The sequence below is a fragment of the Molothrus ater genome, chromosome 9, assembly GCF_012460135.2.
Source record: "Molothrus ater isolate BHLD 08-10-18 breed brown headed cowbird chromosome 9, BPBGC_Mater_1.1, whole genome shotgun sequence".
Classification (NCBI taxonomy): Eukaryota; Metazoa; Chordata; class Aves; order Passeriformes; family Icteridae; genus Molothrus; species Molothrus ater.
Window position 1 is genome coordinate 1,026,875 of NC_050486.2, and position 18,535 is coordinate 1,045,409.

An 18,535-nucleotide genomic window follows, 5' to 3' on the forward strand; every position below is an offset into this window, starting at 1 on the left:
AAATCCATGTCTCCAGTGTAGAAAATGGTCTTGCTTTCTGAAGACCTAGGCCCACAATCCCAAAGCCAAATGCATCCAAAGAGAAAGCCATATCTCCAGCTGGTCCAACAGAACCTTGTGAGCTGTTGACATTTCAAGCTGGTAGAAAGCTCTCCAGACCCTCATTTCTGTGATTCCATGATGTGCTGCAGAACTGCTAAGCAGGCAGCAAACTCTCTGCAGTAGAAAGAAGGCTGTGCTCCTCCATGGCTGTCACTCAGCATCTGCCAGGACAGCTAGGAAATATGGTGGTGCACCAGCTGGAAGAAGTCATGGACTAAATGGAAAGGAAGGCTGTAAATGGCCTCAGACATCCTAATGGTGAAACCATACAGAAATGAATAGGAGACCACACTGCTGTGTGAAAGGGCACCTTGTCCACCTCACTGTGTGTTCCCACTTCTGATCTAAGACACCTGCTCATGGTTTTTTTTTTTTTTTGAGTTTTTTTGCAGGTGGGCTGAGCATTGCAAATTGCTCCTCATTCCCAAAGCAGCAGAATGTCCGTGCAGGTCCCTCTGACAGAACATCCTGGTAAGCAGCTGCAAGAAAGGGAACTGTACTGGCAGGAGAACCCTGCATAAGCTCTTTCATGACAAGTCAGTGCCAAGCCACGACCTCATTGCTTTAATGAGAGCGCCCAGCAGAGCAGCGTGCTGGAAGGCACAGCACCATCAGCCATGTGCCCCAGCTGTTCCCTCTGCCCTTCGTGCTGCCACACAGGACAAGCCTGGCTGGCCACAGGAGCGTGCCACCAGCCTGCCACCCCAGCAGGGACAGCACAGCTGGGGCTGTCAGCAGAGCATTCCCGGTGCCACCCATTGCAGCGGGAGCCAGGACACGCAGCCCTGATCCCGAGGGTCCCGCCCGGCTCTCGGAAGCTGGGGCGTGTCCGCATTAAGCACGCTCCCAGGCAGGCTGTCCTCCCGGCAGAAAGGGGATACAGACTTATATGGACTATATATAGATAAGGCTTCCTAAGAATCTCCCCATGGGGGTTATTCTCTGCTCTATATCTAGATCTGGCCTGGAGCCTGTTGGGAAACACGTACCAGACATGTGCAAGCTGCAGCTCGTTCTGGCCATCAATGAGAGCCCTGCACCAGAAACCCCTGAAATACAGGCCAGAACCACGTTATGAGCTCCATGGTTTTCCCATGTCTCCATTTACAGCCTTCCACGTGTCTCCCTGCAGAGGTAAAGATGCCTTTAGCAATCCCTCTCCTGCACATGATATTTACTTAGCAGCAATGAGGAGCAACCCTAAGCTCCTGCACAGCAATGGCTTTGTAGAAAAATAAAAAGAGCAGGAAAAGATTTTGAAGAATTGAGCTCAACAGAGCAAAGGGATCTGATGAATGCAGATAGTGTCTTTTTCAGAAGATTTTAAACAGCAAAATAAAGTGCTTTGTTGAGCAGTGAACATGTTTCACCCTGCACACACAAGCATACCCTTCATGCCCTGCTCCTTCACAGCCTCCCACCTTCAAACTTCCACTTCTCCCCAGCAATACATGCTTAAAATAATAATAATTTTAAAAAGGTCACCCTAGATCACCAGGTTTGTTCCATTTTTCTTCCTTTTTAGAACAAAACCAGCTATCTCCCTGAGGTCCAGAAGGACCTGTGAGCTATGTAGGTTTTGGTTAAACACCAGCATTCCCCCTTGGCTATTGCCTTTAACTTTCCTCCTGCAGGCTCCAGAGCACCTGACTGCCAAAAAAGCAAACAAGCAGGAGAGGGGAGTGGGTTTATCTTTACACCAAACTAGAGCTGGGGGAGGGAGGTCCCACACGTTAGAGCACTGGGGGGAAAGTGGCTAAGCTGCCATTTCCCAGCAACAGCAAAGTGATCACATTTATCTGATTGTCTGGATGAGCCACAGCAAGAAGCAGGACAAGTTAATCAAAAGCTTGCAGTGCCCAGGTGCTGCTCCCTGCCCGAACAGCACACAGCATCCTTGGGGCATTTCCCAGCCAATTCCAACACTGAGGAGCCAAACAGTTAACTCTCCAAACCAGTACAAAGGCTATGGATGAGCACACTTCACACTACATCAAAGCTGATATTTTATGCTAATCCATCTGCTTACAGGAGAACAAATGCTATTTTCCCTGACAACTCTTCTGAAATCAGATCTGAGCAACCATGCACGTTTGAAACCCTTTTGAAACATCAGTAAACCAAACATTGTTACTTTCAGTGCAACAACTCCCAGGAACAGCAGCTCAGTCGGTGACGTCCATAAAGCACTCAAGCCCCAGGCACTGCACCCAAAACACCGGTGCTGCCACACATACCCCGAGCCAGGTGAGCACCCGAACACTGGCTGGCCTGCAGACCCCAGCTTTGCTTTATGCACACGAGAGCCTCCACCAAACAAAATTCACAGCATACAGAAGCTGCTCCCAGTTCTACTTTTGCTGCGTACTTTAAAAATTAGACTGCTCTTCCACTGGGGCGGGGGAAGCATTTGAACTCCTGATCAAAAATAGTTATTGCCCTGCAAGTAAGTGTGCTGGAAGGCAGCCTGGCTGCAGACTGGCAGCTGCTAGGCGAGAAGGAACAAGGAGGCCACCTCAAAAGAAAGGCACAGCTTGTGACAACGACACCACAGCCACAGAGAGACTGCGGGAGAGGCTGAGTCTAGAGGAGGAAACGTGTTCCAGACTCCAGCACACAAACCGAGCCCACACATCTGTTTTCCCAACAAGAGGAGCCTCACCTGGAGGCTCTCCACCACTGCTGCACCAGCCCAAGGACAGGGTCTACATGTGTGGCAGCCCCTGGATTTTTAGGGATCCTTCTCCAGGGATACGGGCCACAGCAAGCAGAGCACACCCATCAGAGCTCTCCAGGCAATTCATTATTTTAAACAAATGAGTGATTAGCAAGGATCCACTCTCTCCTAGTGAAGCTGGCTGCATGCCCTGCAAGCCTCCACATCACTGTACAGTATCATAATCCAATTAAACCTCACCATGAGAGAAGCTTCATGCTATCACATTCAATTAGCCAGTTAAGCCTCTTATCATCTGCACGTTGGGATCCATTCGGACTGAAAACTCCCCCAGCACTGATTGGGCATCCTTCAGCCAGGCAAGGACACACAGATGTCACAACTGGAGCAGCAGGAGGGCTGTACAGCTTAGGTAATCCATACTGCTGGCTTATATGGAGGTAGAAGCACAGGAGAAACAAACCACAGTGACCAGTTCCTGCCCACTCACAGTTATGTGCTGAGGTGACTTGCTTCCCGACTTCCCAAGGAAATAGGTCAATTCTGAAGGAGCTCAAGGGGCCCAGAGGAATTTCAATGGAAAGGCAAAGCTAATAGAGGACCTGGCAACACAGAGTCATCTGGCAGCCAGCCACCAATTCCATAGGAAATACCCTCCCTAGAAGGTCACCATAACGGTGGCAAAATTTGGCCCAAAAGAATTGGAAAAAGCTGCCAAGATGTGACGCAAATGAAGGCAGCGAGCAGGCCAGCTTCCTGCGTGAGGCCAAAACACGGAGCGCTCTTGGAAAAGAGAAAGATTAAGGGTTGCAAGGAACATAATGGCCTCTTGTAACAGCTGAGTTGTTGCTTTTCTTTTCTTGGCAGAAAAGAGGGATGTTTGGTTGCTGGTTGATTAATCTATTATGCAAATCATTTCATAGCTAATTTGATACAGCCACAAGCTTGCCACAGAAATTGGCCGCCTGCTCAGAGCTGATGAAAGGTGGAGCATCAACAGCTCCATTTGACAAGAGCTTTTATTTCCTGGACAAGCAGCTGCAGGGGCACCTCCTGCCAAGCAGGGCTGCAGGAGCACAGGCCAGACCTGCCAGTGGGCACGAGGGAAAGATGCTTTGGGCACCCTCACTTGGTGGAAGGCAAGGAAAGAGGCCTTTCAAAAGAGCAGCCCATTCCTTCCACTCCCACCACCCTTCTGCACTGGGCATGCACAAAGCGCCCAGGTGAAAACCATGTAAAATCCTATCCAGAGACTTTGGCTAGCAGCTCTGAGGTTTTAAGATCTGTTTCAGAGCTGTTCTTGACATGCACAAGCTTCACCTTAAAAAATGACTAAATAATAGGTCTCACTGGAACTCTGACTCCAGCAAACCACTCAGCCTCTAGACAGAACACTTCCACTGAATAAGACAAGCACCCAAGTTACATTCAGCAGGATCATACCAAGTGATAGGATTTACATAGGGAACACTTAGGGATCCCTTGGGTTTGATCTCTTCCCCAAAGACTAAGGAGGAGAAATAGGATGTTCTAGCTCCAGGAAGAAGGATTGGTTCTGGCCACTGTGCTTTACTCCAAGCAGTTTATCTCCATTGCTCAGTCGTGGATGTTTTTCCTCATGCATCTCACACATTCAGCATCATCTCAGTGATATTTTTAAAGGCTGTCCTGTGCCCTCATTTGTATTCAATTTCCTTTCGAGGGAAAATGTTAGGCATTTCATGCTATTCAAACAAAGTCAAAACAAAGCCTCCAAATAAGCACTTCTGAAATGTACCTAGTCATCTGAGTAATTAGACATTTTCCTAGCTCCAAATGCACTGAAAATCTATTGTCAGCTCCCAATGAATGTGCCAGCAGTTATGCTAACCAGGAAGAGTTCTCTCCTAAATGTTAACATACCGACAGAATAGAAGGTTAAGATACACTTACATTAGATCTCTCCCTACCTGAATTAATCAGTGGTTTTAATTACATAGCATCACCTGATCATAATTATTACTCTAGCAAGTTGTTCACCTTTCTCTGATGATATGATGCACAGTTGGCATTGCTCAAGCCAAGTCAGAACATGCTCTCACTGGCCAGGGGAAGTTCCCATTCCCAGTGCAGGCATGCATCCTTCACACCAAAGGGCAAAGTGTTCCACTCCTGAGTGAATCTGTGGCAAATCCTCACAGGGAGAGTCAGCTGTGGACTTCACACAGGTCACAAGCCCCTCAACACTCTGCTAGCAGAGGGAATTACCAGCTATGGGTGCAAACCATGGAGTGGCTCCATGCCCCAGCAGTCCTCACTGTGTCCCTCCTGTCACGCATCTGCAGTGCTGTCACCCTTCCACGCTCACAGAGCCCTCTGCAACTCATTAGCCCACAGGAGGCAGTCAGCCAGACAGGCCAGTGGAGGAAAATGGGAGCTGGCAGAGAGAGAGGAGCACACAGCCTGGGGCACGAGCACACTGTTAGGATCACTCAGCTGCCTGAATCCGAAATCTCGCCCCATCACTGTCCATGGCCCCCGGGGATGTCCGTACCAGGGCTGCTGTGCATGTCCAAGTGCTGCACGGCCATGCCACAGCACTGAGCAGTCACATCCCCACACCCCCAGCCTCCTGTGGGCCCAGGGCACGTGTGTGGAACCCCTCTGCATTTCCTCACCCAGCAGACAAGCTACAGAGTGAGCCAACAGAGGAAATGCTCAGGCAGTGCCCAGTGACAGCCCCAGGCCTTTGGCACTCCCTTTGCACTGCTCTGCTCCACAGACTTCTTCCTTCAGTCCCCAGGGACACTGGGTCACACCTGCTCCACATTCAGCTTGCTATCAATCCACTTTACAGTTCAAAGCTTAGCAGCAACTTTTACAAGTTTGTGACAGCTAAGGCAGTAGCCTGAAACAAAACCCACTCCAAATGGGAATATTGCTTCCCTTGCTTGGGAATATAGCCTTCCCTTGCTTCAGCAGACCCTTCCAACAAACCTTTCCCCCAAGACCTCTCTTCCTCTGGACAACCTCCACATGGTGCCATCTCCTCATGAGACTGTTTCAACATGGGACAGTACTACATCCTGCCATTCACACCCACAGATTCATCAAAAGATTGGAAGGTAAAGAAATCGACACCAAAATCCACAGAATAATTCTTACTTCTACTCTTTCAATGAGAGGAAGAGGTGTTGATTCTCTTGCTGCCATGCAGCAAGAAGATCACTCTCAGTGTTTACAGGTGGTAGGGAGAACTTTATGTAATGTAACCTTCCCCAAAGGAAAGTCTTTCAGTGCACAGAAGAAAGAAACAGCAGGAGAAGGTAGGCATCTCTGCCTTCCGGTATGCAGTGGATACGCCCAGATAGTGAGACATTTTGAGTCACATTTCTGGGATGACTAAAAGAAAGGAGCTGCATTTCAGAAATGCTATGGTCAAGCCTCCCAGGAGCTACGTGTGCTGAAGAATAAATCATAAAATCACTTCTGCAGATGGCAGAGGAGTAAGAAAGCCAGAACAAATGCAAAACACCACCTCACCTCATGTTTCACACTAAGCACACAACTGCAGGACACCACCATGACTCTTCCCTACTATTCTTCCTTAAGTTTAGACACAGCCTTCTCACACAAGGAAACTCCATGGATGCACCAAGGCAGCCTTCCAGGTTTTGCTGACACCCCACCCAAGCTGAGTGGACTTTCAGTAAATCACCCACCAGAGTGTGTTGAAGCACACACACATCCACACAAGCACCCCACACACAACCTAGAGCGGGGCAGGACCACTCCAGGCACTGCTTCCATCCAGGCCCTCCTGCTCCAGGCCATGGCAGGACAAACACCTTAGAAATAGGTTCAATAAGATTTATTGAACCAAAAGGAAAAGGGAAGGAAGCAACATTCCCTCCCCAAGCACGCGCTCCTCTCTGCGAATCCTCTGACTTTGTGCCAAGTTCAAATCTCTTCTCCGCTTGGAAAGCCTGTCCTGCCAACAGAGACCCAGAAGGGAACTGGTGGAAATCTCAGAAGGGGCCAAGGCAGTTCCACAGTGTCTGACCACACAGCAGGGCCCACTGTCCTCCGCATCCGCCCCTCACGTCCCAACAGACATTTGCTGGGACAACAAGCTCACTTGGGATATGGTTTCCCACGCAGAGCACTTCATTCTAATATCTCTTGCTTTAAGATAAAAGAATCTTAAATGTCATTGTGCCATAGTAAAAATCACCATATGAATTTAAAAGGCAGAGGCAGGGGCATAACTTAAAGGTTTTCAAGCTCCTGCTTTCTCTGACAGAAAGGTCTGTTGCAAAGCCTATAATGAAATGCAAAGCATGATGATCAATGATCAGAAACAGCAGCACTGACTGCTGCAGAACTTGGTGCTTGCCCAGCACACACACCCCACCATGCCACAGGACCAACATCCCCACAGAACCTGCAACCTCAGCTGCTCCTGGCCTCCCTTGGGGTTAACAAACCCACCCAGCACCCACAGCCACAGCTGCAGCCTGTGCCCAGTCCATGGGCTGCCCACTCCGTGTCCAGCAGAAAACTCCACATCTGGGGAAATGCAGGTTCACAGGGTTGGCAGCAGCAGGTGCAGCAGCTGGATGGAGCTCACCCCCCTGGCTCGAGGGAAAAAAGGGCACCCAGGAAGAGCAGGCAAAGGTAATGGCAACAGCAGGGCCAGAGCAGAGGGACCCACCGCCACACCAAACTCCCTCTACCAAAAGCTTTGTTCCTACAAGGTCCCAAATGCCCCAATTCTTCCATCAATTCCTCAGGGCAGGCAATCTGAGCACTTTTATCATCCCCTGCTTCACAGCAATTCCAAACTTTCCCCCTCAAACCCCAGTTCTGCCCCAACTGCCCAGATATCCACATGTGCTTTGCATTCCCCACATTCCTCCAGGCACCTCAACCAGCTGCCTCCCATCTGCTGCCCACCACAATTCCAGCACCAGGACCCACCCTTGTGCTCCCCCTACCTCACCAAGGCAGGGTCAGTGTCCTTACACTGCATTTTCTGGTCGTCTACAGATTTGCAAACAAGCAGGCTATGTTGTGAGCTCGTTTGCAGATCTGCAAGTATCAGCATAAATGATAATGCAGAATGAAAAGTCCTTGACAGTGTCGGACGTTTGGGTTTTTATTGGTTTAACAGCCACTGTCACAAGGTTGGATGGGATGGAAACCCAACTGCCTTCCTGTAGCAAAGGGTGCAGTGGAGAGAACTGTTTTCAGAGCAGTGCTACCGTGTCCTCTGCACAGCAGGGACAGTGCCAATTGCACTGGAACCACAGAATGCTTTGGGTTGGAAGGGACCTTTTAAAGATCATTAAAGTCCAATCCCCTGCCAGCAGCAGGGACACTTTCTTGTCTAGTGCAAAATGAAAAAGCACCAACTGCTCCTCCAGCTATTCCCATCCAAGTGACAACTTCCACATCAAAGGGACTCCTTGAAGAGGGGCACATTCCCCCGGGTGCCAGACCCTTTCCAAGATCTTCCGTTGAGGAAAGGAAGGCTGACCGAGACACAAGCTGAAAAAGTTGCTGCCTGAGGCGCTGCTAGCACAGATGAGCTGCTATAAACCCAGATTACCTGCAATAGCAGGACTCAGGTTTGCTTCTGCCCCTCTCTGTTCCTACCCACGATGTCAGACCACTACAGTGTTGGTGATAGTTACTCGTCCCTGCAATACAGGGGCATGGCCACCGAGTCCAACCTGCTGTGTGGATGGCGCAGCAGACAGAGGGATTTGGGGGGGTTTGTAAAGCTTACAGAGCTTTACGTTCCTGCCAGGTCAGCCTGATGATTCTGTTTCCTTTCTGCTCGCTCGCTACGTCCTCGTTTAAAACAAAACAAACAAACAAAGATAAAGAGGAGCGCTTCAAAGATTTGTCTCCGGCACGTTTAAATGCGCAGAGGCATTCTGTTCTGAGCTAGGCTTGAAGAGCGCAAAATTTCTAAAAACTAAGAGGAATGCCTGCCATGCGGGCTAAAAGCAGCGCGGGCAGGGAGCACGGCCGCGTGTGTACACACAGCAGAGGCAGGGAAACGGAGGGGGACGGGCAGAGGGCGAAGAACCATCCCCGGAGAAAGGGATGCGCACCCCGAGCCCATCCCTGCGGGCACTGCCCGGGGAAAGGCGGCGGTACCGGGGCAGCCCCAGCCCGCGCCGGGGCTGCGGGGACCCGCACCGCGAAGGTGACCCCGCACAGCCCGGACAGACGGCAGCAGCCCCCCGCCCTCCGCGGGGCCGGGAGCCCCGCACCGCCACCCATCCCGAGAGCCACGGGAGGAGCCGTGCCCGTCACTGCGGTAGCGGCGAGGGGCGGGAAGGGCCCTGCGGCTGCGGGAGGCTCGCACAGGTGATGGGAACGGGGCTCGAGGAAGCAGCCGGGGAGGAAAGGGGGTGCGGTCCGCGCCCTCGCCCGCCCGTTACCTGGGCACGCAGCTGGGGCTGGAGCCGTCGATCTCCCAGGTGGCGAAAAGGTTCATAGGCACGGGCCGCCCCAGGGCCCCGGTGCCGCCGGGGAAGCTGAGGCGGCTCCGCTCGGCCGCCGCCGCCATGGCTGTGCCCGCCGCCCTGGCGCGCGCCCACCGCGCCGGGCCGCCGCCGCCCCGCCCCGCCCGCGGGGGGCGCGTCACGGGGCGGGACAGGGGGCGGGGCCGGGAGGGGATATGGGCGGGGCTTACTTGGCGCGGCTGGAACGGGGCGGTGCTGCTGAGGGGGCGTGGTCACACTGAGCATGATGGGCGTGGCCATGCGGAGGGGCCGCGTTTGCTCCAAGGGGGCGCGCCCGTGGGGGCGCGGCTATGATAGGGGCGTGGTCTCGCATTGGCGCATGCGCGCGCGGGGCGGCCGCCCTTCCCACGGGCGGGCGGAAGTGCCGCCGGTGCGGCGGCCGCGCACCGGAAGCGGTGGTGGCAGTTTCCGGGTGGCTCCGTGGCAGGGCGGGCGGCGGGCGCGACCATGGTGCTGCTCACGATGATCGCCCGCGTGGCGGACGGGCTCCCCCTCGCCGCCTCCATGCAAGAGGACGAGCAGGTGGGGCCGGCGAGGCGCGGGCGGGGAGGGGCCGGTGTGTCCGTGAGGAGCGGGCGGGGGGCGACCCACCGGGAGCCGCGCTGTCCCTTCTTACAGCAGGGCGGCTCCGGCACCGGCGCTTGCCTCCCGGTGGTGGCGGGTGGGACGGGCAGAGCCCGCCGGTGCCGTGGGGCCGGTGCTGGCGGCCCTGGAGCCCCCCGGTGTGTCCGGTCAGCCGCTCTCCTCCCTCCCTGCCTCCTCAGTCAGGCCGCGACCTGCAGCAGTACCAGAGCCAGGCCAAGCAGCTCTTCCGCAAGCTGAACGAGCAGTCCCCGACGCGGTGCACGCTGGAGGCGGGAGCCATGGCTTTCCAGTGAGTACCGGCAGCGCTGCGGGATCGCGGCTCCCCGGGAACCGGCCGGGGCTCCTTGAGCTGGGCTGGGGTTTGTTGGAAACGGGTCTGCCTGTGAGCCCTGCTGCCAAGGGAGAGTGTGTGAGCTGGCACTGCTTGGCACAGGTGTCTGGCGCTTGGTTTTCAGCCAGGTTCGTGGTTCTGCCTGTGCTGCAGACAGTGCAGGTTCTGTTCCCTCCCTCCCTTTCTCTCTGTTGTGCCCTCACTGCATCTTCTGGGCGGCCTGTGTTTCGTCTTTAAGGAGATCTGTCCTTGTACAGCCTTGTACTGTGAGCTCCTGCTGCCCAGGACTGTCCTCTCTGTGCCCTGTGAGAGCTCAGCTTTCATGAATTACAAGCACATCGAGCATCTCTGAATATTTCTATTATTGTTGTCTTGATACCCGACAGAATTCTTTCTCTCATCCAGTAAATTCAGTCTTATTGTTGCTAGATTTATTGGGTGTGTTTAATAAATTTCCTTAACTCTTTGGGAGCTCCTGACTTAAAAGCACTTTTGGCATTCTCCAGTAGTACTCGTGCAAGAGAGCGTGGCTATGAAATAAGGAAATCTTGCAGAGGTCAGACATCCTTACTCCTTAATAGCAGGGGAGGTGAGTGAACAGAGTTGGAAAGCTTGTGTGTGAGGAGGGAAATGGTTCTTTCTGTGCCATGTCATTGCCTGGCAGAGTAATGCCTGAAGCCTTAGTCAGGATCCTGCTGGGAATCAGCATTGTGCCATGACAGGAATGGCTGTTGGAGGGCTCAGGGGCCAGGTGAGCTCTCCAGGCAGAGCTGTGCAGCTGTGGCAGAGTGTGCCAGGATCCCCACGGTGCCACCCTCAGCAGGATCCCTCTGTGTCAGGTGACTCCAGTGACTGGGTGTGTGTCTGTGGCTGGCAGAGGGGGAGGTGGCCTTTGAATGCAGGGCAAGGTTGGCTTTGGGCCTCTGCTCCAGCAACAGGAGCAAAATCTCCCACCCTGACCCTTTCTTCAGAGATTCAGAGGCGTGAAGAGATGAAAACTGGAGTTTTTTGGATGGACAATCTGACAAAAGCTGTGAGGTTTTGGGGGATGCTGTTCTTGTGGTTGTCGTTTGTCTGCTAACTGCGACAAGATTTATAAAAAAAATCTTCTCCTTCTGGTTGCTTTTGATAGGGAGTTACAGTGTCAGAGGATGGCCCTGATTGGCCTGGCCACCCTTATCTCCTGCTGGATTTGGGTGTTGTTGCTGGAGTTAAGTGCTAACTGCTGCTCTTCCTCTTGCTTTTGCTAAAATTAAATCTTCGCAGAATTTAAAAACTGCCCGTTTCTGAGTGTCTACTTGGCACAGCATGGGTGTAGCTCTGCCTGGCAGTGAAGCCTTGGGAAAAAGCCTGTGTAGATCCCAGTAAATCCCTTCTTGAGTTACCTCCATGATGCAAGCAGGGAGATGTCAGGGAAGGTGGCAACACTTGCCCAGGAAATCAAAGCCTCTTAGTGTGGCTGTACTGACAGCAGTTGTGACGAGGAGGGAGGGCTTGGGCAGGACTGTTTTGCCAGCTGTCCCAAGGGAGCAGCCAGGTTACCTGGCTGGGACAGGAGTGTTCCTGCTCCTGGGCTGAGTTAGTCCCTGGATGGGTTTTGCTGGCCACTGACAGCTGCTGCTGCAGAGCACTTGCTTTTGCCTCCTTTGAGGTGGGACATTACAGCAGGACCTGTGTGGAAAGAACAATTTCAGGTCAGAAACTTTCCTCTGCAGGGAGGGGAGGTGACGGGGAATTTGAGATTTAGTCTGAAATAACGCTGACCCACGGCCACGCTGCTCACCAGTCCTGTGCCAGACCAGAGCTCTGAGTGCTGAGGGCAGCACAAAGCAGGACAGAGCAGTCAGCAGCACAGCCCAGGGTATTGCTGGGGAGCGGGGTGAAGCTGTTTTGCTGAGGTGCTGTTGAACATCTTCAGCTTCATCAATTCAAAGCAGAGCCGAGCCTTCCTGAAACTTGAAATTTAAATTGTGAACCCTTGGGTGATTTCTGCCAAATGCTGTGCCAAGGTTTCAGCTGCAGGAGCTGTGTCAGCCTTGCAGCAGCAGCACTGGTGCTGTGCAGGTACAGGAACACCAACAGCTCTGCTGTGCTGTCAGTGAGCAGGTGACCTTTGGCTGATGAATGGCTGAAGTGATTCCTACCTGTCATTTAAAAGCAACCCTTGGCCTTTGCCACTGTTACCAGGATAAAGCTTTTCTCTCTCAAAATGCCCAGTGTGATTACAGGAGACCTGCTGGCTGCACTCTGAGCAGAGTTAACAGTGGCAAGTGGCCACATCTGCCCCTTCTGTGAGGACATGCAGGCAGGTGCTGTGCTGAAGCTTGGAGGTGCACACAAAGTATGAAACTGAGAGGCCCAGCTGGGCAGGAACTCTGGTCTGAAGTTGACAAAATTGTCTGAATCTGGGGCAGAATGAGATGAGCTCGCTCCCCGTGGTGCTGACAGACCAACTTTAAACCCAACACCCTGAATATCACACCAGGGAGAAGCAAGTGGGAAATGCAGCTGAGGAGCTCCAGGCAGGACCATCTGGGCCAGGCAGAGATAAACAGAGCAGGAACAGGGACCTGTTCCTCTCTGTGAGGGAGGTCCCTCTCAGGGACCTGTTCCTCACCTGGAGAGTGCTGCTCCAGCAGTGCTGTCAGAATTCCCTTCTGACACTGGTTCTCCTCATTTCAATAGATTTGCTCAAGTCTTGCTCGTCATGGCAGTGGCTAAATCAAGCTCTGGGTGATGATCTTTAGCAACCCCAATGTGGCAAGCAGGTCTCCAGGGGTAAGGGAAGTGATGCAGTCCAAGCTGAGGAACATAAAAAGGACCAAAGGCCACGGGCACACGGGGAAATGCTGTGGAATGGATGATGGCAGCTGGAGTTTCTTCTGGTTGGGGTGAATCTGTTGTTGTTTGAGGGCTGCCAGGGTTCACACACGGGCCATATAGAGGCAAGAGGAATGGATAATCCTGAGCCCAGGAACAAGGGGAGGATGGCTAATTTAAAGGACATGGCCCTGCTGGGGTATCTGGAAAAACAGTGGGGAGTGGGGTGAAGTTGTTTTGTAAGCTTGATGTGTCTATTAACAAAATTTTAAGCTGCTTATTTTACTACAGTGCCCTCAGGACTGGATCACTTCTTTAATACACTGCTAATCTTTATGCTAACCAGACTAATGATTAATGGCATTATGCAGAAAGTCAAAGGAAGGTAACCTAAAAGTAGCATTCACACTCCACCCTGAAGAATATAGATAAGCATTCAAAAGTGTTTACAGGACTGTTTACTGTCTCCACCCCCTTGCTTTTGGTGGGAGTATTGTAGCCTTTATTTTTATATTGGCTAAGTGAGGAGGAAAATTCAGATGGGAATGTGGAGCAGCAGAGTGACAAAGTGAAGCCTAAATAATCTCAGGGTTGGTGGTGGGTGAGAAGAGGACCCGTGTGCCCTCAGCTGGGGGGGCAAAACAAGCAGCTTTACATAGCAGCAGGAGCATCACTGTGTGCTTTGGAGCTCCTCACCTTGCAGCCAGAGAACTGCTGGCATGGTCACACCCACCCATGGTGAGTCTGTAAGGTCACCAGAACCCACCTAGCAGCAATGCCCCTCCCCAGCTGCCCCTGTGGTGATGCATGTGCACAGCAGCACCCCTCTAGCAGGCTGGTGGTGGTGAGGAAGGGGTTAGCCAGCCCTCTGAAATGGAGAGGGACAGCTGGCAGGGACTGGGTGCCTTCCCAGCACGCTGAGACCAAACTCCTGTGTGTGCCTCCTCATCTCAGTGCCTCAGCTTCCCATTGCTGGGCCTCGGGTAATTGGCTGTGCTGCCACTTAGAGACGTGTTGGCCACCTTCCCCTCTATTCTGCTGGCAAACTTTCCTGTGCTCCCCTCCTCCTGACTGCAGGGTGTTCTCTTTTTTATACTCCAAAATTACAACTCTTTTGTTGCTGGTATTTTGTTAAGCTAATGGCATTCACAGGGCAGCTTTTGTTCAGCTGAAGTCAAAGCCCAAGACTGTTGGCATGGGTGTAGGGTCTGAGGCTACAAGAAAATTTATTTTGGCTGAAGAAAATATAAGCCATTGCTTTGCAGAAAGGTTTACACTTGATCCAGACATAGAAAACCAGAAGTTCTTGTAGCCAGTTCTCATTGCCTCGTAGGAATAGAGGTGTGCAGGGTGGTGTTTGACAGGATAGGTTCAAAATTGATTGATTAATGCTCTGTCTGCCATTCTTGTAGCTACATCATCGAGAAAGGAGTGTGTTACCTGGTCCTGTGTGAAGCTGGATTCCCCAAGAAACTGGCCTTTGCGTATCTGGAAGACTTGCACTCAGAGTTTGATGAGCAGCATGGCAAGAAGGTTCCAACAGTCTCCAGGCCCTATTCCTTCATTGAATTTGGTGAGGTCCCTCTCCCTGTGGCTAGTCAGGAAACTTCTTGCTGGGAGGGAGCAGCGGCCATGGGATTCTCTGCAGCTTGTCCTGTGGAATTGACAGCTCAAATTCTCCTTGGCACCAGAGACATGGGTGTTCTGAGCAGGAGAATAGAGAAGTGGTATGGAAGTGCTGCATGTCCATTAATTCAGATTTCCTGCTTTTAGTCTTTGGCCTCCCTCCAGTGAATATTTGCATGTAGTCTTCTGGCTGTCTCAGCAGTGCTCCCACTCCTGCAGCCAGGCAGCTCTGTGCTAGGTGAGACTCCCCCTGACAGCCCTGTCTCCTTCCAGACACCTACATCCAGAAAACCAAGAAGCTCTACATTGATAGCCGGGCGAGGAGGAACCTGGGCTCCATCAACACAGAGCTGCAGGATGTGCAGAGGATTATGGTGGCCAACATTGAGGAGGTCCTACAGCGAGGAGAGGCCCTGTCAGGTACTGGGAGTGGCCAGTGTTTGGCACACAGTGCTGTCTCCTGGGGCACTGGGTGGGCAGAGCATCCTGAGGGAAAGGCTTGACCCTGCTGCGGAAAGCAGTGAACCCAGTGGGTGTTTCAGCTGGATCAGCTGTGTTCTGAAACAGCTGGCAGGTGCTGGTGCTGCTGTGGGGGACACCAGCCCCTCTCCAGCTCGGGTGGCTCTCATCCCAGCAGGACAAGCCCTGGGGACAGGGGGCACAGGGCACACTGCTGTGTGAAACTGCTGTGCTTCCAGCTGCTCCAGAGAAACTTGTACACTTAATGTAACATTTGGGGAATGTTCAGTTAATCCTAACTCCTCTCCCCTTTCCCTTGAACAGCTCTCGATTCCAAGGCCAACAACTTGTCCAGTTTGTCCAAGAAGTACCGCCAGGACGCCAAGTACCTGAACATGCGCTCCACGTACGCCAAGCTGGCGGCCGTAGCCGTGTTCTTCATCATGCTGATTGTCTATGTGAGGTTCTGGTGGCTGTGAGCTGGCCCAGCCATGGAAGAGGGAAAGCCAGTGGCCTGGCAGGTGAATGTGTGCAGGACACTGCTCATGGGGGATGTGCATTAGAATCCACACAGGACCATCACCTTCGCAGGAGTGTCCTGGAGTTGTTAGGTGACACCTGGCTACTGCATCTCTTAGTGGAGCCTAACAATAGGTGTGAAGGCTTGTTGACTGCAGGCTTTTCCTCTGAGGCAGTTTGCACTGGGATACTGCAGAGTTTGGCCTCCCAAGGTTCTTCCCCCTCCTGGGGCACTCTGGGATCAGTCAATCAGTGCTGTTTAGCATAATCATATTGTACATCCTCCTGTTGAGTAGCTCTAGTGGGAACTGGACTCTAATGAACATTCCTTGTGTTGGTAATGTTTGCTTTTTTAGAATCTGGGTCTGCAGTTCTTTTTCTTTCTTTCTTTTTCAAGACTCCCCCATTTGCAGGCAAGTATTTCACTGTACATAAACCAGCTTTCACCTCTGTCAGAATATCTGTTGAGTGTTTTGTGTCTAACATCCTGGCTTGTTACAGTTTAAATTGCTTTAGGAAGAAATGGATGTTAAACTATGCCTTAAAACATATTCTGTCCAGTACTAGGAGGGGCAGTGGAAGGCTTCTGTATTAACTGTTTCTGCAGAATTAAACTCCAGGTTTCTAAGTGTCCACTCTCCCTCTCCTGACAGCTGTGTGTGACAGTATGTTTCCACATGAACAGGGTGTGTAATTCAATGCTGTTGGAACGGGCACAGTGCAAACTATGTCAGCACTCTCTATTTTTCCCTTCTAGCTGCAGATTCACTACATTATTTCCTTCCTTTTTATAACTGTGCTTTCCTTCCAAAATGTGTCAAAACTGCCAGCATTTCATCTCTGGGATCCTTGTTTTCTTTCTCCCTCTTTCCCTCACCCAAAACAACCAAAAAAACCAAAACTCTGAATGTTTTTGTGAAGAAAAGGCAGTGTTTCTGTAAAGAACACTACATGAAGGATTAAGATAACTTCAAAACAGTGAAATCCTTTAGAAACACCACCTCTTTTACCCGTGGTCACCTTCTCCCTACCTCACTTGGGAAGTTGAAACTGTAGGTGAAGAAAAACTCATTATGGGGCAATAGTATAGAGCTTCTTCTTTCTTACGAGCCAATCTCTATATCACCAGTGTAATGTGATTTTTTTTATATAATTTTTTTTGGTCCACCTGTGCTGAGAAAAACATTTTAGCAGATTTTGGTTTTATTAAAAAAAAAAAAAAAAGGAGAGAGAGAAAAAAGAAAGCCCACAGCTCGGGCACTCTGCTGCACTCAAATGTCTGCCACTTGGTAGAGGAAGCAGGTGGTGTCACAGAAGGAAATGTCAGGACTTCCCAGCACCTTTTACAAGCACATAACCTTGTGTAGTTCTGGATGTATAAACTGTGACCTGGAAGTGTTTCCTGCCACGGGATGGGAAGCACAGCTGTTGTCCTGTCTGGGAATGCTGCCCAACCTGGCACCTTGTTGGACTGGCAGAATGCAGTCAAGCACTCGTCCACCGATGAACCCAGCAACTCTGAGCTGCCACATAGTCTAAAGTAATCCAGTTTCTGCATGATGCCTCTAAGTGTTACTTTGTAGGTTGCTTTATTATAATTATTATAATGATTTTAAGTCCTTTTAAGTGGTGTCCCTATGAGGTGAATGTCCCAGTGATGTAGGTCTGTGTAACGGAGGTGCTGGAAGGTCTCACCCCTCAGACACCGACCGTCCGTGGATTGCTGTGATTGAGGGGGTGATGTTTCTGCAGCACGGGGCAGCTCAGGGAGCAGCTGCCCTCTGCAGCCCCAGTGTCAGCAGGGAAATAAATGCTTCTGAAAAATCCCCTCTGCGGCGTGGAGTGTCCTGTGTCTCATTCCTGTGACCCTGGGGGATGCTTTCCTTCCTTCCAGGGACACAGGAGGATGAAGACCCCATAGATGGAACCACTGGGATATAAGGGCTCTCTTTTGGAGGCAGAACTAGTTGAAAGATGTGATCTTGACCATTTTCTGCCAGAGAAGCTGTACTTTGGTTATAGCAGGAGTCTCTCCCTGCTGGCACATCTCTGCCTGTTGCCAGGAAACCTCCTCAGCACAGGCAGAATTTTATGGGGACAGTTTTGTGGCCACGCTGTTCATAGGGGCAGCACAAGAAGCAGCACAAATCGGGAGTGAGTGGGGTGTGTGTCCCCCGTGGGCTGTGCTAGTCTGAGCAGGGCACGGAACTGCAAGTGCCGCTTGCCTAGAGGGATGGCAGGAATCCTCCTCTCCCGCAGGCAGCCTGGGCCTCCAAGGAACACCTTACGAGCAATTTCCTGCCTGCTTTTAAAACGCGGAGCCCCCTTTCGTCCCTCGAACAGGGGAGGGATGCTGCTGGTGCTCCGTGCCAGGGACGTGTGGACAGGGTTTTGCTTAGCTGGGCTCTCTGCGCCTCCTGCGCAGCCAGGTGTGAGCTCAGCTCCTGTCCGGCTGCTCGGGCAGAGGGGAGGAGAAGCCGCTGCTCTTTTCTCCGTGCGTTTCATGACGGCTGCTCTCGGCTGGGAGGGGCTCGCTGCAGCAGGGGCTCGCTGCCGGGGGTGTGCGGTGGCCGGTCCCTGCCGGGGGCTCGGGGGTCGCGGTGCTGGCAGGGCCGGAGCCGGCCCGGGGCTCTGCCTGCAGATGGCAGTGCCTGCGCGGGGCTGGGGCGCGGTGCGGGGCTGCGGACACAAAGGGAGCTCCTCAGGGCACCCCCAGCTCCTTGCCATGCCCTGGCCATCCCCGTGAAGCCGGGGATGTGCCCGCGAGGGCCCCCGGAGCAGGCGGCGCTGCCCGGCCTCATCCCACCGTGCAGCCGGGCCGCTACGGCTGGGACGGAGGGAGGCGCTTCTCGCAGGGCGTTTGCCTGTCACCTCCTAGGCAGCACCTTTTCCATCTCC

The 18,535-nt window shown here is 52.4% G+C and overlaps 2 protein-coding genes across 8 annotated transcripts in view; one reads left to right on the forward strand and one right to left on the reverse strand.

The window, feature by feature from the left end:
• PACS2 (phosphofurin acidic cluster sorting protein 2) overlaps positions 1–9,341 on the reverse strand; it is a 77,151-nt gene extending 67,810 nt beyond the window's left edge. For 5 of the 7 annotated variants that reach the window (XM_036387732.1, XM_054515749.1, XM_054515748.1 and 2 more), the window contains exon 1: positions 9,214–9,338. In XM_036387732.1, the coding sequence (XP_036243625.1) occupies positions 9,214–9,269 (56 nt within the window). In that variant the 5' untranslated portion in view covers positions 9,270–9,338. Of the gene's footprint in view, positions 1–9,213 lie in introns of all 7 variants that reach the window. The other 2 variants (XM_036387731.1, XM_036387730.1) reach the window with 1 other exon arrangement.
• Positions 9,342–9,681: 340 nt separating this feature from the next.
• Positions 9,682–17,463, forward strand: SEC22B (SEC22 homolog B, vesicle trafficking protein). Its single transcript, XM_036387974.2, has 5 exons — positions 9,682–9,819; positions 10,062–10,171; positions 14,446–14,606; positions 14,933–15,079; positions 15,443–17,463. Exons 1-5 carry the CDS (start codon positions 9,745–9,747, stop codon positions 15,595–15,597), a joined length of 648 nt encoding a protein of 215 aa, XP_036243867.1. The 5' UTR covers positions 9,682–9,744; the 3' UTR covers positions 15,598–17,463.
• Positions 17,464–18,535: the final 1,072 nt, after the last annotated feature.